Raw genomic sequence first — 14,805 nt, 5'->3', positions numbered from 1 at the left:
ATTGCAAGGATCATTGGATATTTCTGTTTCTCATTTTTAGGATCCATTGTCTTGGCTCACTAATATGGAGTACCACAGGGTGTGGTACTAGATCCACTCTAATATTAGTGCACATTTTTATAAAATAAAAACTTCATTGTTTTACTCTGTACAACCAAAATTCTTCGATTACACATCTTTTGTCTTTAACTCTCGCTTAAGTGTCGCTCTGAGTTAAAATCACAGAGATGGAAAATCCCAAAACACTGTTCCTTTAATGAACTCATTGGTTTGGCTTTTTATTACCTTTTTTTTTACAGTTTCATGCATGTATTGTTTTGTGAAGCCTCTGGCTTTGATCTTAACTCCTGCTCATTAAGGTACAAGCATGTTTGAGTTTTTTCTGGCTCAGTTTTGTTACGCCGCCCCCTTTTTATTTTTTTTATTTTGGTTTTGCTGTTTGCTTATGTTGTATAAAATAGTGAGTCTATAATGCTGTGACAAACGGTCAACTCATGTTGTGGAACTGCCTTTTATTTTATCTCGCAGTTGGGCTAAGCATAAGAAAGAATTGTTATTGTTGTGGTTTGTTTTGGAGTTTACTTATGTAAGATTATTACAATTGTGAAAAGAAATTGCACCCTTGAGAATGTTAATAATGGTCATGGAGGTATAGTGTTTAGTTATGCAGATTAACCCATAAATGGAGCACGAACGCTTTTCCTTTTTTTAATAGTGATGTGTTTGTGTTCTTTTTAAATAATGCAAACTGTATATAGCCTATATGTTTCCATAGTTTTTTTTTTAATGAACATGTTCTCTTTTTTATTTTATTTTTATTTTTCAAGGAGGCAGACAAAGACAGAAACTTATCAACCAAAAGAAGTGGTCAACTTGCAGAGGAGGCAACGCCTCAGCAGGTAACCAGTTTAGCTCAAGTCTTACATTGCCTCCCACTGTATTTTTTTATATATATATATAAACCAAGCTTTTTTGGAACCAACTAATGAAATGCTCCGTAAACCTGCTTTGGTCATTTTTGTTATATAACATGTCACCAGTTTAAATTGGCAAAGATTTGGTCATAAAAAACTGTCAAATTTCTTTAAAGTCCTAATCCGATGAAATTTGTGGTTTCCCATGTTCTTGTGGCATTTTTCTTATGTTGAAGGACATGTATCAAGAAAACTCATCTTAAAATTGCATTACTTTATTCAAATCATTGTGACTGGAAACACTTTTCATAAGAGATGAATAGATAATTGGAGTGGGTCTTCAATGATCTATCAACGTGGCGCTACACATACTACAATGTGGTAGTCTGATAGCACTACATTAAATCTTAAGCCTGTACAACCTGACTGTGGATTCACACCTGGAATCTTACTTTCACAGGGCAGACTCTCTACATCTTGGCCACTTAGCACAGTCAGTACTCGCACCCAATACTTACTTTCCTTTATTTTGCCTTTCTAGAGCCCTGCAGATACATTGCCTCAGGAAAAGACACTTGAACAGACGGTAAACTCTGAGGAAAAGCCGCACCCCAATCTGGATCCCCCCAGGAACTCGCAGTCACCTCCAAAGCCAGAAGCTGTGAAAGAGGAAGAAGCGAAACCTGCCACACCCGATTCCGACTCCAAGACCCTGAGCAGCGGGGAGTCCTCTGAAGATGAAGAGGAAGAAGCAGATGAGCACATGTCCCCTAGTATACTCCCATCCTCTGTCCTGGACAAGGCCAGTGCCATTGCTCAGCATTTCACCAGTAGCATTAAGCGAGGCAACCAGGTTCAGGACGAGACCCGCTCCATTGGCTGTCCCTCTCCCCGGTTACCCAGCAGGGCCGCCAGCTGCCTGAGCCTCGCCACTGAGTCCGCAGACCAGCTTCCACGACTCAACAGCATCTCCTCGGATACTGCAGAAACAGTCAGTGGGACAGATTTGACTCTGATGTCTCCTCGAGAAGACAAAGTCTTCGATTTAGACCGAAGTATCCGCAGGAGGAGGGACTCCACTCTGTCCAAACACGACCAGCTTCTCATCGGGAAAATCAAGAACTACTACGAAAGTGCTGGAAGCCAGGACTCCACTTTTAGCCTGCGCCGCAGGGAGAGCCTGACGTACATCCCGTCTGGACTGGTCCGGAGCTCCGTCAGCCGCTTTAACAGTGTCCCAAATGAAGAAGGAGTCCCAACTTCAACTTCATCCAACTCTCTTGATGGTCTGTCAGCAGACTCGACCACTACTTTCCCTGAACAGCCTCGGACCCGTATGGTTTCCTGTCACTCTTTGGATTCTTTAAGATCCGAACAGCTAAGCACAGACTCTGGGGAACATTCCAGGTCCAGGTCGCATGATAATCTGACTGAAGAAGAAGAGTTCAGACCTTCATCTCAAATAATTCAAGTCTGGAAGGAGATGGAACAACAGATCTGCAAATCTCAAACTGAAGCCGGAGCCTGTGATCAACCTAAAGAAGCTTTAAAAGCCTCCAGAGAGAACAGCATCCGCAGCTGTAACCTAACCAAAACCAGAAACTCGTCTGACCTCCCACCCGCTGAAGTAGACTCTGCAAGTCCTTCTTTCTCCAAAACACTAGGGGTAAACCGCTCCAGCAGCCTGAAGAAGACCCTGAAAGTTTTTGGAGAAGAGGCGGTGCACCTCAGGGCCACAGTTCCTCGAGTCGGAAAGCTGAGGGCGGAGGAAGATAGGACCCAACCCAGCGAGAACTCAGAGCAGACAGAGGAAACGGACAAAGCGCAGAGTAAAGTCCTCCAGCTGGCCCGACGATACAGCCAGAAAATCAAATCCACCCAACCTGAAGTCCAACAACAGAGTCAGAGCAACCTCATCCGCAAGACGAGCTTAGCCCGTGTGGTGGAGGAGGAGAGTTCAGGTACTGAATATCTGATGATCAGCTTTGATTATTCTCATTTTGTCATACAGGATTTCTATTTTAAATTTAACCCTTTACCATAAGAGCTTTAGCTCCAGTGCTTACATTCTTTTGACTACCGTAACTCTTAAATCAACCTAAGTCCAGCAGATTCTGAAGCCAAGAAAAGCGGTTATGTCATTATGTAACACTTTACGTTAGTATGTGTGACTTAACTGCGGTAAGCCGATATGAAAAGCCGTTTTTCTCCATGTCAAAAAGTCCATGTCAAAGACGGTGTGTTATTTAGGTGTCACTGGCGAATCTCCTGTGTTAAAAGGTTACAGGCTTATCAAATTTGTTCTCTGCATTTGACCCATCCCCTGGCGAAGCAGGGAGCTGCAGACACAGCCGCACACGGGAACCATTTGATGGGTTTACTTTTCCCCAATCCAACCCCTTATTTGGCCGTTGGGTGCCATTTTTAGAGTCTTTGGTATGATTTGGACCTGTGACTTTCCAATCACAGAGCAGAAACACTGCCACAAGACTATGGAGCCCCAAAATCTATGTGCAGGTTTTTCACAATTTCATGATATTTTTATATATTTATGAGAGATATATTGGTTGAGCATATTGGGTCATATTAATTTTTTTAATTATGAACAATTTGGGGCTCCATATTAGATTACTAAGTTGAACCTCAGATAAGATCAAAAAGAGAAATCTGTGTTTTAATATCTTTAAGACCTTTTGAACCCAGAAAAGGTTTTGTGTGTTTTGCCTAATTTGACTTTGCTACTTATTCTTAACACCCACTGCACATGTCTGCTTTTTGACCCTAAAAGACCAGGTCCTGTGTCCTGATGTGGGATCTACCGGCAGCTCCAGGGGCATCTCACAGAGCCGGGTGTCCTCCCGTAGCCCCCTCAGCCCATCTCCCTCCACTGAGGGATTCAGCTGGCCCGACGTCTGTGAACTCCGCTCCAAGTACTCCAACCATGGTGACTCCTTAAAGGGTTCTGTAAGCCGGAGTGGCTCAGTGGGGGAGCAGATGTTCGACAGAAGTATGAGAAGGTACTCCAACAGCCTCCTCAGTGACGTCATCGGCGTCGAGGACCCCAAACACCAGGCTAGTTTCGAAGCTGGCCAGTATGAACCCAACAAACGGCTCCACAGAGCCAATTCTCTCGATCCTCGACTCAGCAAAGACCAAATGACGGAGCTGCAGAGGCTCCAGGAGAAGGCTGCTAATGGTGACCACAGTGGTTACTACATTGCAGCTGAGGCACCACGAACAGGTGACCCCAACCACAAAATCATTGTCGTGGAGAAGCTTCCAGAGCCAGAAGAAACTAACCAACCTAAAGAGGAAGACGATGGTGGCTACGTTCAGATCCGTTCACCAACCAGCAGAGAGAAGATCTCCATCATGGCAGTAATCGACCGCTGCCGGGCCTATCAAGAGTCCGACGACTATAAACACAGAGAGGAGACAAAAGCAAAAACCGAGCCGGCGAGATCTCAAGAACCGGACAAGATGCCAGCGGCATTGACCAAACAGGCGGAATCCCAGAAAACCAGGCAGAGCTCCGGACAGAGCGGCCAGCAGAGCATGGTGAAGAATCTGAGAGAAAAGTTCCAGAACCGCAGCTGAGAGCCCAAAAAGACCAACATTTTAACTCATAGCTAACCAAACAACATTTTCCACAGATAGATTTTTAGGAACTGATGGAGACGATGTCAGTCATTTCATGAGAGATTTATATTTTTAGACAGAAAATGGTGCGTGGTCTCACAAAAATAGCACAAAAAATAGCACAAAACCCAAAACCTTCATTCTCAAACCTCTAAAGGAGAGTTTGTTTTTATTTTGTAGATGGATGATGACATGTAGTGATATAAATATTAAAACGCCTTGTCATAACTTCACTTTCTTTGCATTACCACTTAGTGAATCTTTCAACAAGATTAATTGTTGAGCAAAAGCAGAAAACTGAATAAAAAGCACCTTTTTTTTTTATTGGTACCGCCTGCTTGAATATTTAATTAGCGTCAACCTTTTGAGATTTTCTCTCTGTGAAAGAAAGCTGGAATTCGCTGTTCCCTATACTCCCCTATGTGACTTAAACTACTTTTAAAGCCACATTCTTGAGTAAAAATGGATTTAATGAAGAGCTAAAATTGATGTGTACCGTTAGGTGAATCGTGGAAGAAAAAACCTTTCAGAGCTCACGTGATATATTTTTTTTATTCTTTGAACAAGTAATGACTATTAGCGGTTAGGATGTATATTTGTTCCTGCCTACATGTCAGAATATGTTTGTTTTTTTAAACCCCTGTGGTTGTGGACACACTCACAGAATTAAATTTCATATATATATAGATATATATATAGATATATATATATCTATATATATATGGCGGTTTTATGTTCAAAACAGCATTAAAATGCTATTTTACTTTCAGTTTAATACTTTTTGATGTTGTGCCTTTTTATAATTCAAAGGTTTATTTAAACTTGAGGTTATTTAACATTCTGTCGGTTTTGCTTTCCATGCTCAAGGTTGATGGTTTCATTCCCTTCTAGCCAGGAGGCAGGTTTGAACAATTTGCTTCTTCTGCACGTCCTCCGACTGACTCTTGTGCCCTTCTTTATATTTATTGCATCTTGTAAATAGAAACAAGTGAGTGTGTCTCAACACTGTAGACTGAATGTATACTGTACATATGTGAATGTGTCTGATCATGTCGACTACACAAATAAAAAGAAATAATCAATGGATGAAAATGAGCAATATGTGTTTACGTTTCTTAATCAGCAAATTACAATTCTTTTTTTCTTTTTTTGAAAAAAGTGCACCTGACACATTGAGATGTTTACAGTTTGATCAAATAAAATTTAGCTTTGGATGCAAAAGAAATGTTAACATACTTGAAATTGTGTGTTACATTTTTGTGACCAGTTGTGTTCTTAAGTATTTTTAAAGACCCATTGGGATTTTTCTGCTTTTGACTTTAATTCACAGCATTTCTTCTGGAGCGACATTCTGAAGCTATGATGTCAGAAAATGTCAGATTGTTGTATACTCAGCAGCCCACAGGGCGGCGATAAAGCACACAGCAGAGTTGGTTGATTTAGTACTAACCCAAAATTATACACAAACACAAAAAAGAAAGGCCATGACTCTCCAGGTGTTTTCCCAGTATTTACACCAGACAGATTGGAAGATTACAGATTAGAAAAGCAATTTTGTGGGTTTCTTTATGCCTACTGAATCAAAGCTATTCAAATTCCTGGTTTTAGAACCAGATTGCAATATTCTTTATTGCCATACCAAATTCTGATTAAGGGAAAATAAATCCAAATCATTTGTTTAATATGTAACACGTAAGCGACTAGTTTTGATCACGTTTATTACAATGCTTATTGCGTTTATTATAATGCTTACAAGCCCATGAAACTTGCAAAATATTGCTGTGCACTAATAACTACATTAGAAAATGTTTTAAATTGTTCTCAAAAAATCAAATCCGGTTACAGAAAATAATTCCTATTTGTTCTAATATTGATCAATTAAAACAACAGAAGGTAAAAGTTTAAAAGCGGAATAATTTTAGATTAACAAACTTTTACATATTTATCATTTACATGATTCTAACTGATTATTCTTCATCCCATGTGGCATTTTCACAGATTCTTGCACCAACTCTCAATGCAAACGCGCCGTCCAGGTTTTTTGACTGAAAAACAAAAACATTTACCTGGATTATTTACCATTACATGTGAAATTGTGTCTATTCTAAAGTATTACCTCTTCATCCTGTTACAATCTGCTGTCTATTCATTTGGCTTTACGGGGACTTCCGTGTGGATGAGTGATGTTAAATCTGTGGACAAAGAAAAGCCCCCTCCAGTAATTCTTCCTTCTTTGCCTGCAGAAGAACTTAAAGGTAGAAAGAAGACTAACCCTCAAAGTCAATGAAGATAATAAGGTCATCGTTCTTGAGGTAGTTGCGCCTCCTGAGGTCGAAGTGCTTGATAAAGTTCCTCCATCCCCAGGATTCACCTCTGTAGCAATCACAGGAGGAGTCGTACGTCCCCACCTTGGATGGATTGTCCCAGCGATAGTTTCCATCTGAAGCTACAAACAAACAACAAAAAGAATCATGGCTGACAAGCGAAGCCATCGTGTAAATGACCAACAACCTGCAATTGTATTGCTGAAAACTATCAGAAACAAAATCCTCAAAGACTAACTCGGATGTAAATTCTATTTTTGGTGTTTTGGTATTATGTTCTTGTTGCATTTATCTCATGATGGAGGACAGATATTAAAGAAAATTAAGCTTAAAACTGCATTTCTAACTATTTCTTTGTTCAAATACTGGTGAATCCGGAGCAGAAAAAAACACAGTTTAAAAAAGATTGCATTTGTGACATAGACAATACGCTGGACGGGCCACAGGCTCCCTTCTCTTAAGTTCTCAGCAGCATGGAGGGAAGAGGGGGCAGGATTGTTCCGTGCCAACAGCCCCGCCCACAACTCAGACGTGAATTTCTGTTAAACTAGTGCTACTCTACGGAAGCTAGAAATCACAGCAGGTTTTTTTATTTTGGCTAAAAAGCGTATACTCAATTAAAAGACTACTGGGAATACTTTTACAATAGTTCAAAAGACGATCAGAGTGGGACTTTAATTTGACCAAAAGCCCTGTCCCAGTAAACACTGGTGTATAGCCACTATGCTTGTTTCCTCTACAACAAAAACCACTGAGAAGTGATCCCATAAGCCTCCCAAACCAACAGTCCAGGTGGAGTTTGTTTCCAAAAGTGGAATTCTGAAAAATGGTACTAAAACTTTCTCAACTGTAGTTGATGTTCCAAACCATGATTAAAATCTAGTTTAAAAACTAATTTTGTTTTTAGAAAAGGACCATGAATAAAATACGCGATTTTTCAGATTGTTAAACAATTTTAAAAATGTAGATATCTAGATCGAGTCTCACAACACACAGCAGCAGATGTCCTGGTTTGTTGTTTTTTCTTTTTACGTCATTGTTTTGTGAGTTTTGTGGCTCTAACAATATCTGTCAAGTAATTCAAGTTGTGCCAATTGGAGCTCCAGTTAAGACATTACTTTGATGGGACCACACTTGATACCAACGGTCTGCCTTGACGTTTCATAGATCTTTATACAATGAATACAACACGGACATTCTAACTGTTAAAATAACTGTTTTCGTTGAACACCTGTAGGGTCTTGCAATGTTGTCAAATCTTCATTCCCTAATTTAAATGAAAGAACCTAAATACCAACACAAGTTGAGTTAAAACGTGGTTGTATTTCATGTTCATTGGACTTCCTGTCTCTAATGTCTCAAGGCAACAGTGCTTACCTTTAGACATATCAGTAGTAAGACTACGAGCAGAGGACATCCTCAGCAAGATGTTAGGATCTTGGTCCATCACCACCAAGGTAGCCTGTCTGTTGATTGCTGGCCACTGCAGAATGAGGTCATTCTCCCCACTTGCCAGGTGAAAGTACAGTCCTGTGTAGTTCCCTGTGAAGTCACTGTACTCTGACAGTGGTTTGACACGGACGCCGTACGCATAACCTTCGGGGCTGTAGAAACGAGGGCTGTTGAGAACCGTGTTGTTGTCCGCCGTTTCCATGATCTTAGAGAAGTTGTGGATGGTCCACACAGCACTGGGACACCGTGTCTCAGTCAGGCTGATGTCGTCGATGTAAATGCCTCCGGAGGATGCAGAGGGGTCGCCGCGCACGGCTTGGAAGGCGTATCGGAATTTAACTTCCATTTCCATTTGGACGTGGGCAATTTTCCACGTGTGATCAGAATCCGCTGGGTAGACAAAAAATTCAACAAAGCATATTTCAGTGACAAAATCTTGAAACTATTACATTGTATAAATGTTTCCAGCGTAAATGGATGTCAGTATAAAGCTGTTGTGTTTTTTTAAGTTGCATGTGACACTATCTGAAACGTGTTGCTCAGCTTATCAGGGCTCTCCACAGCAAATCAGCTGTCAATGATATCCACGGGTTATTTGTTGGATTATTATGCCAATGCCACTCCAGACACAACCCTGTATTTTATCCAGATGCTGGCACAGACAGGGGGACCCAGATTTGGGCCCCTTTAGTTATGCAATCGTGGGAAGGGTCAAGGAATCACACTAGATGACATTTATCGCGCCCCCTGAGAAGTGAACTATTTTTCCATGTGCCAGTCCTGCCATTAACCAATTAAGCTATGCAGCCACTATCCAAAATTACTTTGCATAAAGTGGAATATTAGGATTTCTGTTACACAGCGAATGACCATTCCACATAAAATATATCGCTACAGACACCTGTGTGCCTCCCAGAACAAACTTGCATTGAGCTTAGCTGATAAAAACAGGTTTTCTACAAAAAAAATGATATTATTTTTCTGTTTTGATTAGGGAAAAAAACTATTGTAACTTTAAAAAATACAACGCAACAGTAGATGTGCAAATGAAAGAAAATTGCCCTGCATAGGCTACTGTGTTTAAAAAATAAAATGTGAACTACAAGCATAGAATAATTGACAACAATCGGATTTTAATTTCGCTTATAGCATCTCAGCACTTGCAAAAGCATGTGACTGTTACTGTTGTAGCGTCTGTACTCATTACTTCTAAATACCCTGAAAAGTGTGTATTTTCCTCATGCTGCGAACAACGCCTGTCCCATCATCCATCTTGACCCATATCACCAGCTTGTCCTGGACATTCCCAGTCATTTTATAGAAAAATTGCAGGCACTGAATCTTCCTCTTTGGATAGAGGGTTCTGGATTCCAACAGAGCTGAGTCCTGCGGGTTTCCGATCCTGGTGTTCAAGTACATGAAGTACCCAGCATCTGTAAAACAACACATAAAAAGAATCGACTGTGATGCAAAATTCCTTTAATACATCTTGTTCTGATATTTTACTTTAAAAGGTGTGTGAGTGGCATCTTAGAGGTCTGACCTCTGCACCTTCCCAGGAGTGTGTGGTCTTCTGCATCCGCAGTGCTCTTGGTATGAACCCAGTCAACATCGTCAGTGGAGGCTTGGATCATCCCACAGATGCTAGCGTACTCAAATGCACACTGATCCAGCAGGGTCAGCGGCCCAGCTGGGGATAAAGTTTAAACTTTAGTAGACATTCATGGAACCAAAACTTAAAAAAATAATATATATATATATATATATATATATATATATATATATATATATATATATATATATATATAGAACTCTGATCACATACAGCAGTTGTACATGCGATTGAGCCTGAGGGTGTCCTTCTCGCTGAAGTCTAGGTATTGGCCGATGATGTAGTAAAACTCTGGGATTTTGGTGGTGATGGTGGGTATGGATTCATTCTTGTTAAAGGAGAAGGGCCGATAATGCATGACAGACTCGTAGTCGTACGCCGTGTTTTGATCGGTGATGAAGTCGTCGTTGTATGCGTTGAAGTTGTGCTCAAGTCCTGCGAGGAATTTGATCCATTTAGTTTAGCTTTTCACAAAAACATTAAAAAAACAACCAATTTTTTAAGATTTCTACACTTTTCTAACCCAGATTGATTGTAAAAACACATCATTCAATATCTATATCTATCTATTACTGAAGTATTATACAGCTTCAACAGGTCCTGATACATTTTGAATTGGATTTTAAAAAATGGTTTTTAAACAATTTTTTGCAAAAATTCTCCTGCATGTTGATTGCCTACTAGTGTCAGGTGATACACAATTTGCAAACCATCGCCAAATCATTTTTGTATATCTGAAATATTCAAGACATCTACCATGACTGACGATACTATCCGCATGGTTCCAATGTCAATTTTTCCACCTTATACATCTTGATGTTTTGGATCTCTAATTAGCTGGTGTCAAACTCCATGCCATCAAGGTTTACAGTCCTACATGTTTTTCATGTAACCTGCCATGTGGCACCCTGTTGACTAACTCATATATTCAGGAACAGGTGGTTCCTGAAAAACCAGAGGGATGCCAGTCCTTAAGGCCTATCATCCTTCTCTCATACTTGGTGCAGTTCCTACACATACCAGGTTTCACCTGATCAAGCCAGATGTTCACATAGTCATCCCTGTCTGTGCGGGACTGCTCATGATAAAATCCAAGGGCATGAAGAAGCTCATGCTCAATCACAGCCTTGTGGTCACAGCCTGGTCCCAAAGATAGAATCTGACCGTCACTCTGTTTGCCAACGCTGGAGAAGCATCTGTGACAGAAGAAATGGTAAGAAATGAAGATGGTAGAGCCCAGGGTTGGATAGCCTTGGATCCAAGTAAAAGGCAGATTTATTTCATTTTTTGTGGTGATTACAACAGTGTCTCACCCTCCTTGTTTCTCAAACTTGATGTAGGACTTTTCTCCCTCGTACGGCTTGAAGTCGACACAAGACTTGAGACGATACACTTCAAATGCCTGGTGGACACAGCCTTTGGCATTCAGATCTGAGGAGACAAAGTCGGAAAGTTTTTCCTTCCAATTATTTTTTGGCTTTCAGTCCTGTCACAGCTGGTCAAGAGTATTAACTATAGTTAATGTGTAATTGACGGACTTTTGGCCCACATGAAGACCTACACTTGCAAGTAAACCCTGGAACGACTAAAGGACTCTCTGAATGCAAACAAACATCTTGTTCTGATATTTTTCTTTAAAAGGTGTGTGAACTCTGCCAATCTTGTTCTTGGTTTGGATTAGAACTTTGTTTATGATTGTTTTGGTTTAGCTTTCAGTATACAAAGATCCCTCGTTATATTCTGGTTTACCTTTTGCAGTCTTTCTTTTTTTTATGCAGTTTTGCATCCTTTTTCCTTTTTTACAGCACATTGGTTCTGCATCCTGATTGGCTGTAGAGCATTGTCAATCAATTTCTTCCTTGCCGTGACTCTATACTGTTATGGTTTGTTTTGTATTTTTTGGCTTAGTTTTTGCTTCCTTTCTGTTTCATGTTTGTTGTCATGTTTGAGTTCTGTTTCCTGTTTTATTTTGAAAGGTTTCCTGTTGTGCCATGGTTTTGAATTTTACTTCCCTGGTTCCAATCTCTCCTGATCATGTTCACCTGTGTCTTGTCAGTGCAGTTTGTATTTAAGTTTTGTCTCTGCCTTCCTCTTGTGCTGGTCTATACCGTCTCTTCCCTGGCTGTCATTTCCATGTCCGTCTACTGTTAAATGGTAAATGGCGTATACTTATATAGCGCTCTCTACCTTCTTACGAAGGCCCAAAGCGCTTTACAGTCACAGTCCCATTCACCCATGCACACACACATTCACACACTGATGGCGACTCCACTGCCGAACACTGGCGCCAACCTCCCACCAAGGAGGCAAGGCGGGATTCAGTGTCTTGCCCAAGGACACTTCGACACAAGGCGTGCAAGGCGGGATTTGAACCTGCAATATTACGATCATGGGTCGACCGCCCTACCGCTGCACCACGGCCACCACAGTTAGCACACAGTGAGTTTTTGTTTTGTTTCCCTGCTCGGCAGCACTTTTTGCTGTAATAATAAACCCCTTGACATAATAACAATATACACGTATATATATATAATAATAAACTTGACATGTACAGAATCTGTCCAGTTTGCCATAGTTACATAAATCTTTGATCATAATCAGGTCTTTGTTTTTCTTCTACAATACTGAACAGATTTTTCTATGAAAATTTGAACTTTGAGAGTCTAGACAAGAGAGAAATGTGTGAAAATGTTCCTGTATATCTGAGAAAAGTGTATAAAGTGTGTAATGAGGAGTTTTACAGCCTTTGCAGCCTGGATGAAATACAGGATCATGTCAGAAATCTTTGCCAAACCAACTGTGTGAAGCTGATTAACTGTGGCAAATCCTGAAGGGATGTACTGAAAGGTTATCATTATTTGCCGTTTTCTTCATAATTTCAATATCTTAATGTAATACTTCTCACCTTGGATTTTGTGTGGAAAATTGTCATCTTAAGTAAATGGGAACAAATCAATATTCAATATTCTTGAGGTGTGTTTTGCCTTCATTTGGACCCAAAGGTTGACTAAAAGTTGGGCTGGATAGTAAATACAAAAATAAAACTGACAACGTCACCACAAAAAAAAAACAGCTGTTGATCATATTTTCATGCTCTGTATGAAAGCAGTATCTTCTTTATTTAATAGTATTTAAAAATAAAAAGTAAAAAAAAAAAAACTACATTTGTGTTTGATTTTGTACATCACTATGAACAGTACTACTGACGTACCGTTAATTTCTAAAAATTTTTGAACTTTATGCTAAATTGTGAAATAAGTTGTGAGCATCCCCACAGCATGATAGCACCACCGCCAGGAAGTGTTTCTCATTTTATTTTCAGCTACTCCCTTCATAGGTTGCCACAGCGAATCATCCACCACCATAAGATGTTTGCATTAAGGAAAGCTATTAATAATGAATAAAGGAAGCTCTGTTTTAACAGAGATTTACGCTGGCTTCCTCTGTCTGTGGAAAGGTAACAAATTAAAATCTTAAAATGTATTTGTAGATTTTCACTCTTTTCTTTCAGAACTGATGTTAATATGAAAATAGATTTCAGTAAGAGTGCAGGGTGCTTTAAGGAAATAAAATATTGTTGTGCTGTCTACTCTGGGCAGAAATCAGTGTGAGTTTGCAGATGCATTTCAACATATTTGAGAATATTTCTCATTGAAGGTATGACTTTTTTCAAAGTCAAAAACTGTATTTATGAATATTAAACTATTTTATAAACCAAAAAAGCGTATTCTAAAATTGCTTTTGGTGTATAATTTAATCTGGAAAATGCAAGCTTGCTCAAGTCCTGATGGTTTAGTTTAATCCCCACTGCTATAAACCATAGCTGTTAACAGCAAAACTTGAGAATCAAGTTGCGACGTTAAAATAAAGCTACAAAACTCTTTACGTAATTTCCATTTATGTCATTAGATTAAACTATCCTGCATTAATTAAAAAACATTTTAACTATAAGACATTCTGCATCTATAGCTGCACCTATTTCTCACCAATGAATATAACATCAAAATAGCTCTGGTCAAGACTTTTTAATAAAAAATAAAAAAACTCACCTAAATCATCTCCAAGGATGTAGGGGATGGGAAACTGCCATCTGTACCGTTCATTAATTAGAGCATTCCTTTCTTTCTATGGCATGAAGAGTTTTTATTTAAGTCAGGTTAATGTAAAATATTTTTAAAAGCAGCATAGCCACTTAAGAGGAAGGCAGCTGCCAATGAAAGAAAATGTATTATAAAAGTTAGAACTTACAGGAAGTAAAATGTCACCCTCAATTAGGTTGGCATCTGAACCTGAAATGTAAATATCTATATTTATTTCTTATCAGCTGGAGCAGATTTCCAAAGAGTCGAGTTTCTTATCTTACCCTCGTTAAGGAGAGGATTCACATCTTCACTGTTTTCATACACCTCTGTGAGAAAAACATTAGTGTTTTACCACTTTTCGTAAATAATTGGTCAAAATATATAATTTTTAGTTGCATACCATGTACTTCCAAGGAAACTGGTATCTGCACAAAAAAAGCCACTGCATCAACTTTATTCCATAAATATTCACTATTTTTGTGCATTAATTATACTTACAGCATATGATGTGGTGAAAAAGACAAGTCCAAACAAAATGAGCACCTTCCCCATTGTGTCATGGAGTTAATTCTGTTGCTTTTGAACCGAATGTGCTTGTAGTGTTAAGACTTTAACAAACATATCCAGTTTATGGTGCCTCCAAAGAGCAACAAAAGGACTTTGACATAAAACTGTTACTAATTGGCAGAGTTTTTTTTTACATGTGATGCAGTGGCTTCTGACACTGCAGTATTTTTACTCAATGATTAACTGTGCAATGTAGACCCAAATATACTCTGCCT

General features: G+C 39.5%; 2 protein-coding genes across 10 annotated transcripts in view; one reads left to right on the top strand and one right to left on the bottom strand.

The window, feature by feature from the left end:
• LOC101157827 (pleckstrin homology domain-containing family G member 3) overlaps nucleotides 1–5,648 on the top strand; it is a 33,591-nt gene extending 27,943 nt beyond the window's left edge. For all 9 annotated transcript variants that reach the window (XM_078942662.1, XM_078942661.1, XM_078942660.1 and 6 more), the window contains 3 exons: nucleotides 828–899; nucleotides 1,456–2,875; nucleotides 3,703–5,648. In XM_078942662.1, the coding sequence (XP_078798788.1) occupies nucleotides 828–899; nucleotides 1,456–2,875; nucleotides 3,703–4,511 (2,301 nt within the window). In that variant the 3' untranslated portion in view covers nucleotides 4,512–5,648. The remainder of the gene's footprint in view (nucleotides 1–827; nucleotides 900–1,455; nucleotides 2,876–3,702) is intronic.
• A 606-nt stretch (nucleotides 5,649–6,254) lies between these two features.
• Nucleotides 6,255–14,728, bottom strand: mep1a.1 (meprin A, alpha (PABA peptide hydrolase), tandem duplicate 1). The gene is made up of 14 exons (XM_023952919.2): nucleotides 14,522–14,728; nucleotides 14,424–14,448; nucleotides 14,305–14,349; nucleotides 14,190–14,230; nucleotides 13,991–14,066; nucleotides 11,255–11,372; nucleotides 10,962–11,137; nucleotides 10,155–10,376; nucleotides 9,873–10,019; nucleotides 9,547–9,762; nucleotides 8,255–8,719; nucleotides 6,826–6,999; nucleotides 6,670–6,745; nucleotides 6,255–6,598 (listed from the first exon to the last, which is right to left on the bottom strand). The coding sequence occupies exons 1-13, from the start codon at nucleotides 14,573–14,575 to the stop codon at nucleotides 6,696–6,698; spliced, it is 1,809 nt and encodes a 602-aa protein (XP_023808687.1). The 5' UTR covers nucleotides 14,576–14,728; the 3' UTR covers nucleotides 6,255–6,598; nucleotides 6,670–6,695.
• Between the last annotated feature and the right edge of the window lie 77 nt (nucleotides 14,729–14,805).

Source organism: Oryzias latipes, chromosome 24 (assembly GCF_053564925.1).
Source record: "Oryzias latipes strain Hd-rR chromosome 24, Olatipes_Hd-rR_3.1".
Taxonomy (NCBI): Eukaryota; Metazoa; Chordata; class Actinopteri; order Beloniformes; family Adrianichthyidae; genus Oryzias; species Oryzias latipes.
This window is presented reverse-complemented; position numbering and strand designations above follow the sequence as displayed.

Bases quoted from the DNA above. Each gene is read 5' to 3' on its own strand.
- mep1a.1 (XM_023952919.2), bottom strand. From the start codon at position 14,575: ATGGGGAAGGTGCTCATTTTGTTTGGACTTGTCTTTTTCACCACATCA. The intron at 11,373-13,990 runs GTGAGTTTTTTT...TTGTCTCCTCAG, and splicing joins CATCCTTGGAGATGATTTAG to ATCTGAATGCCAAAGGCTGT. The intron at 8,720-9,546 runs GTATTTAGAAGT...TTGTCTACCCAG, and splicing joins GAAAATACACACTTTTCAGG to CGGATTCTGATCACACGTGG.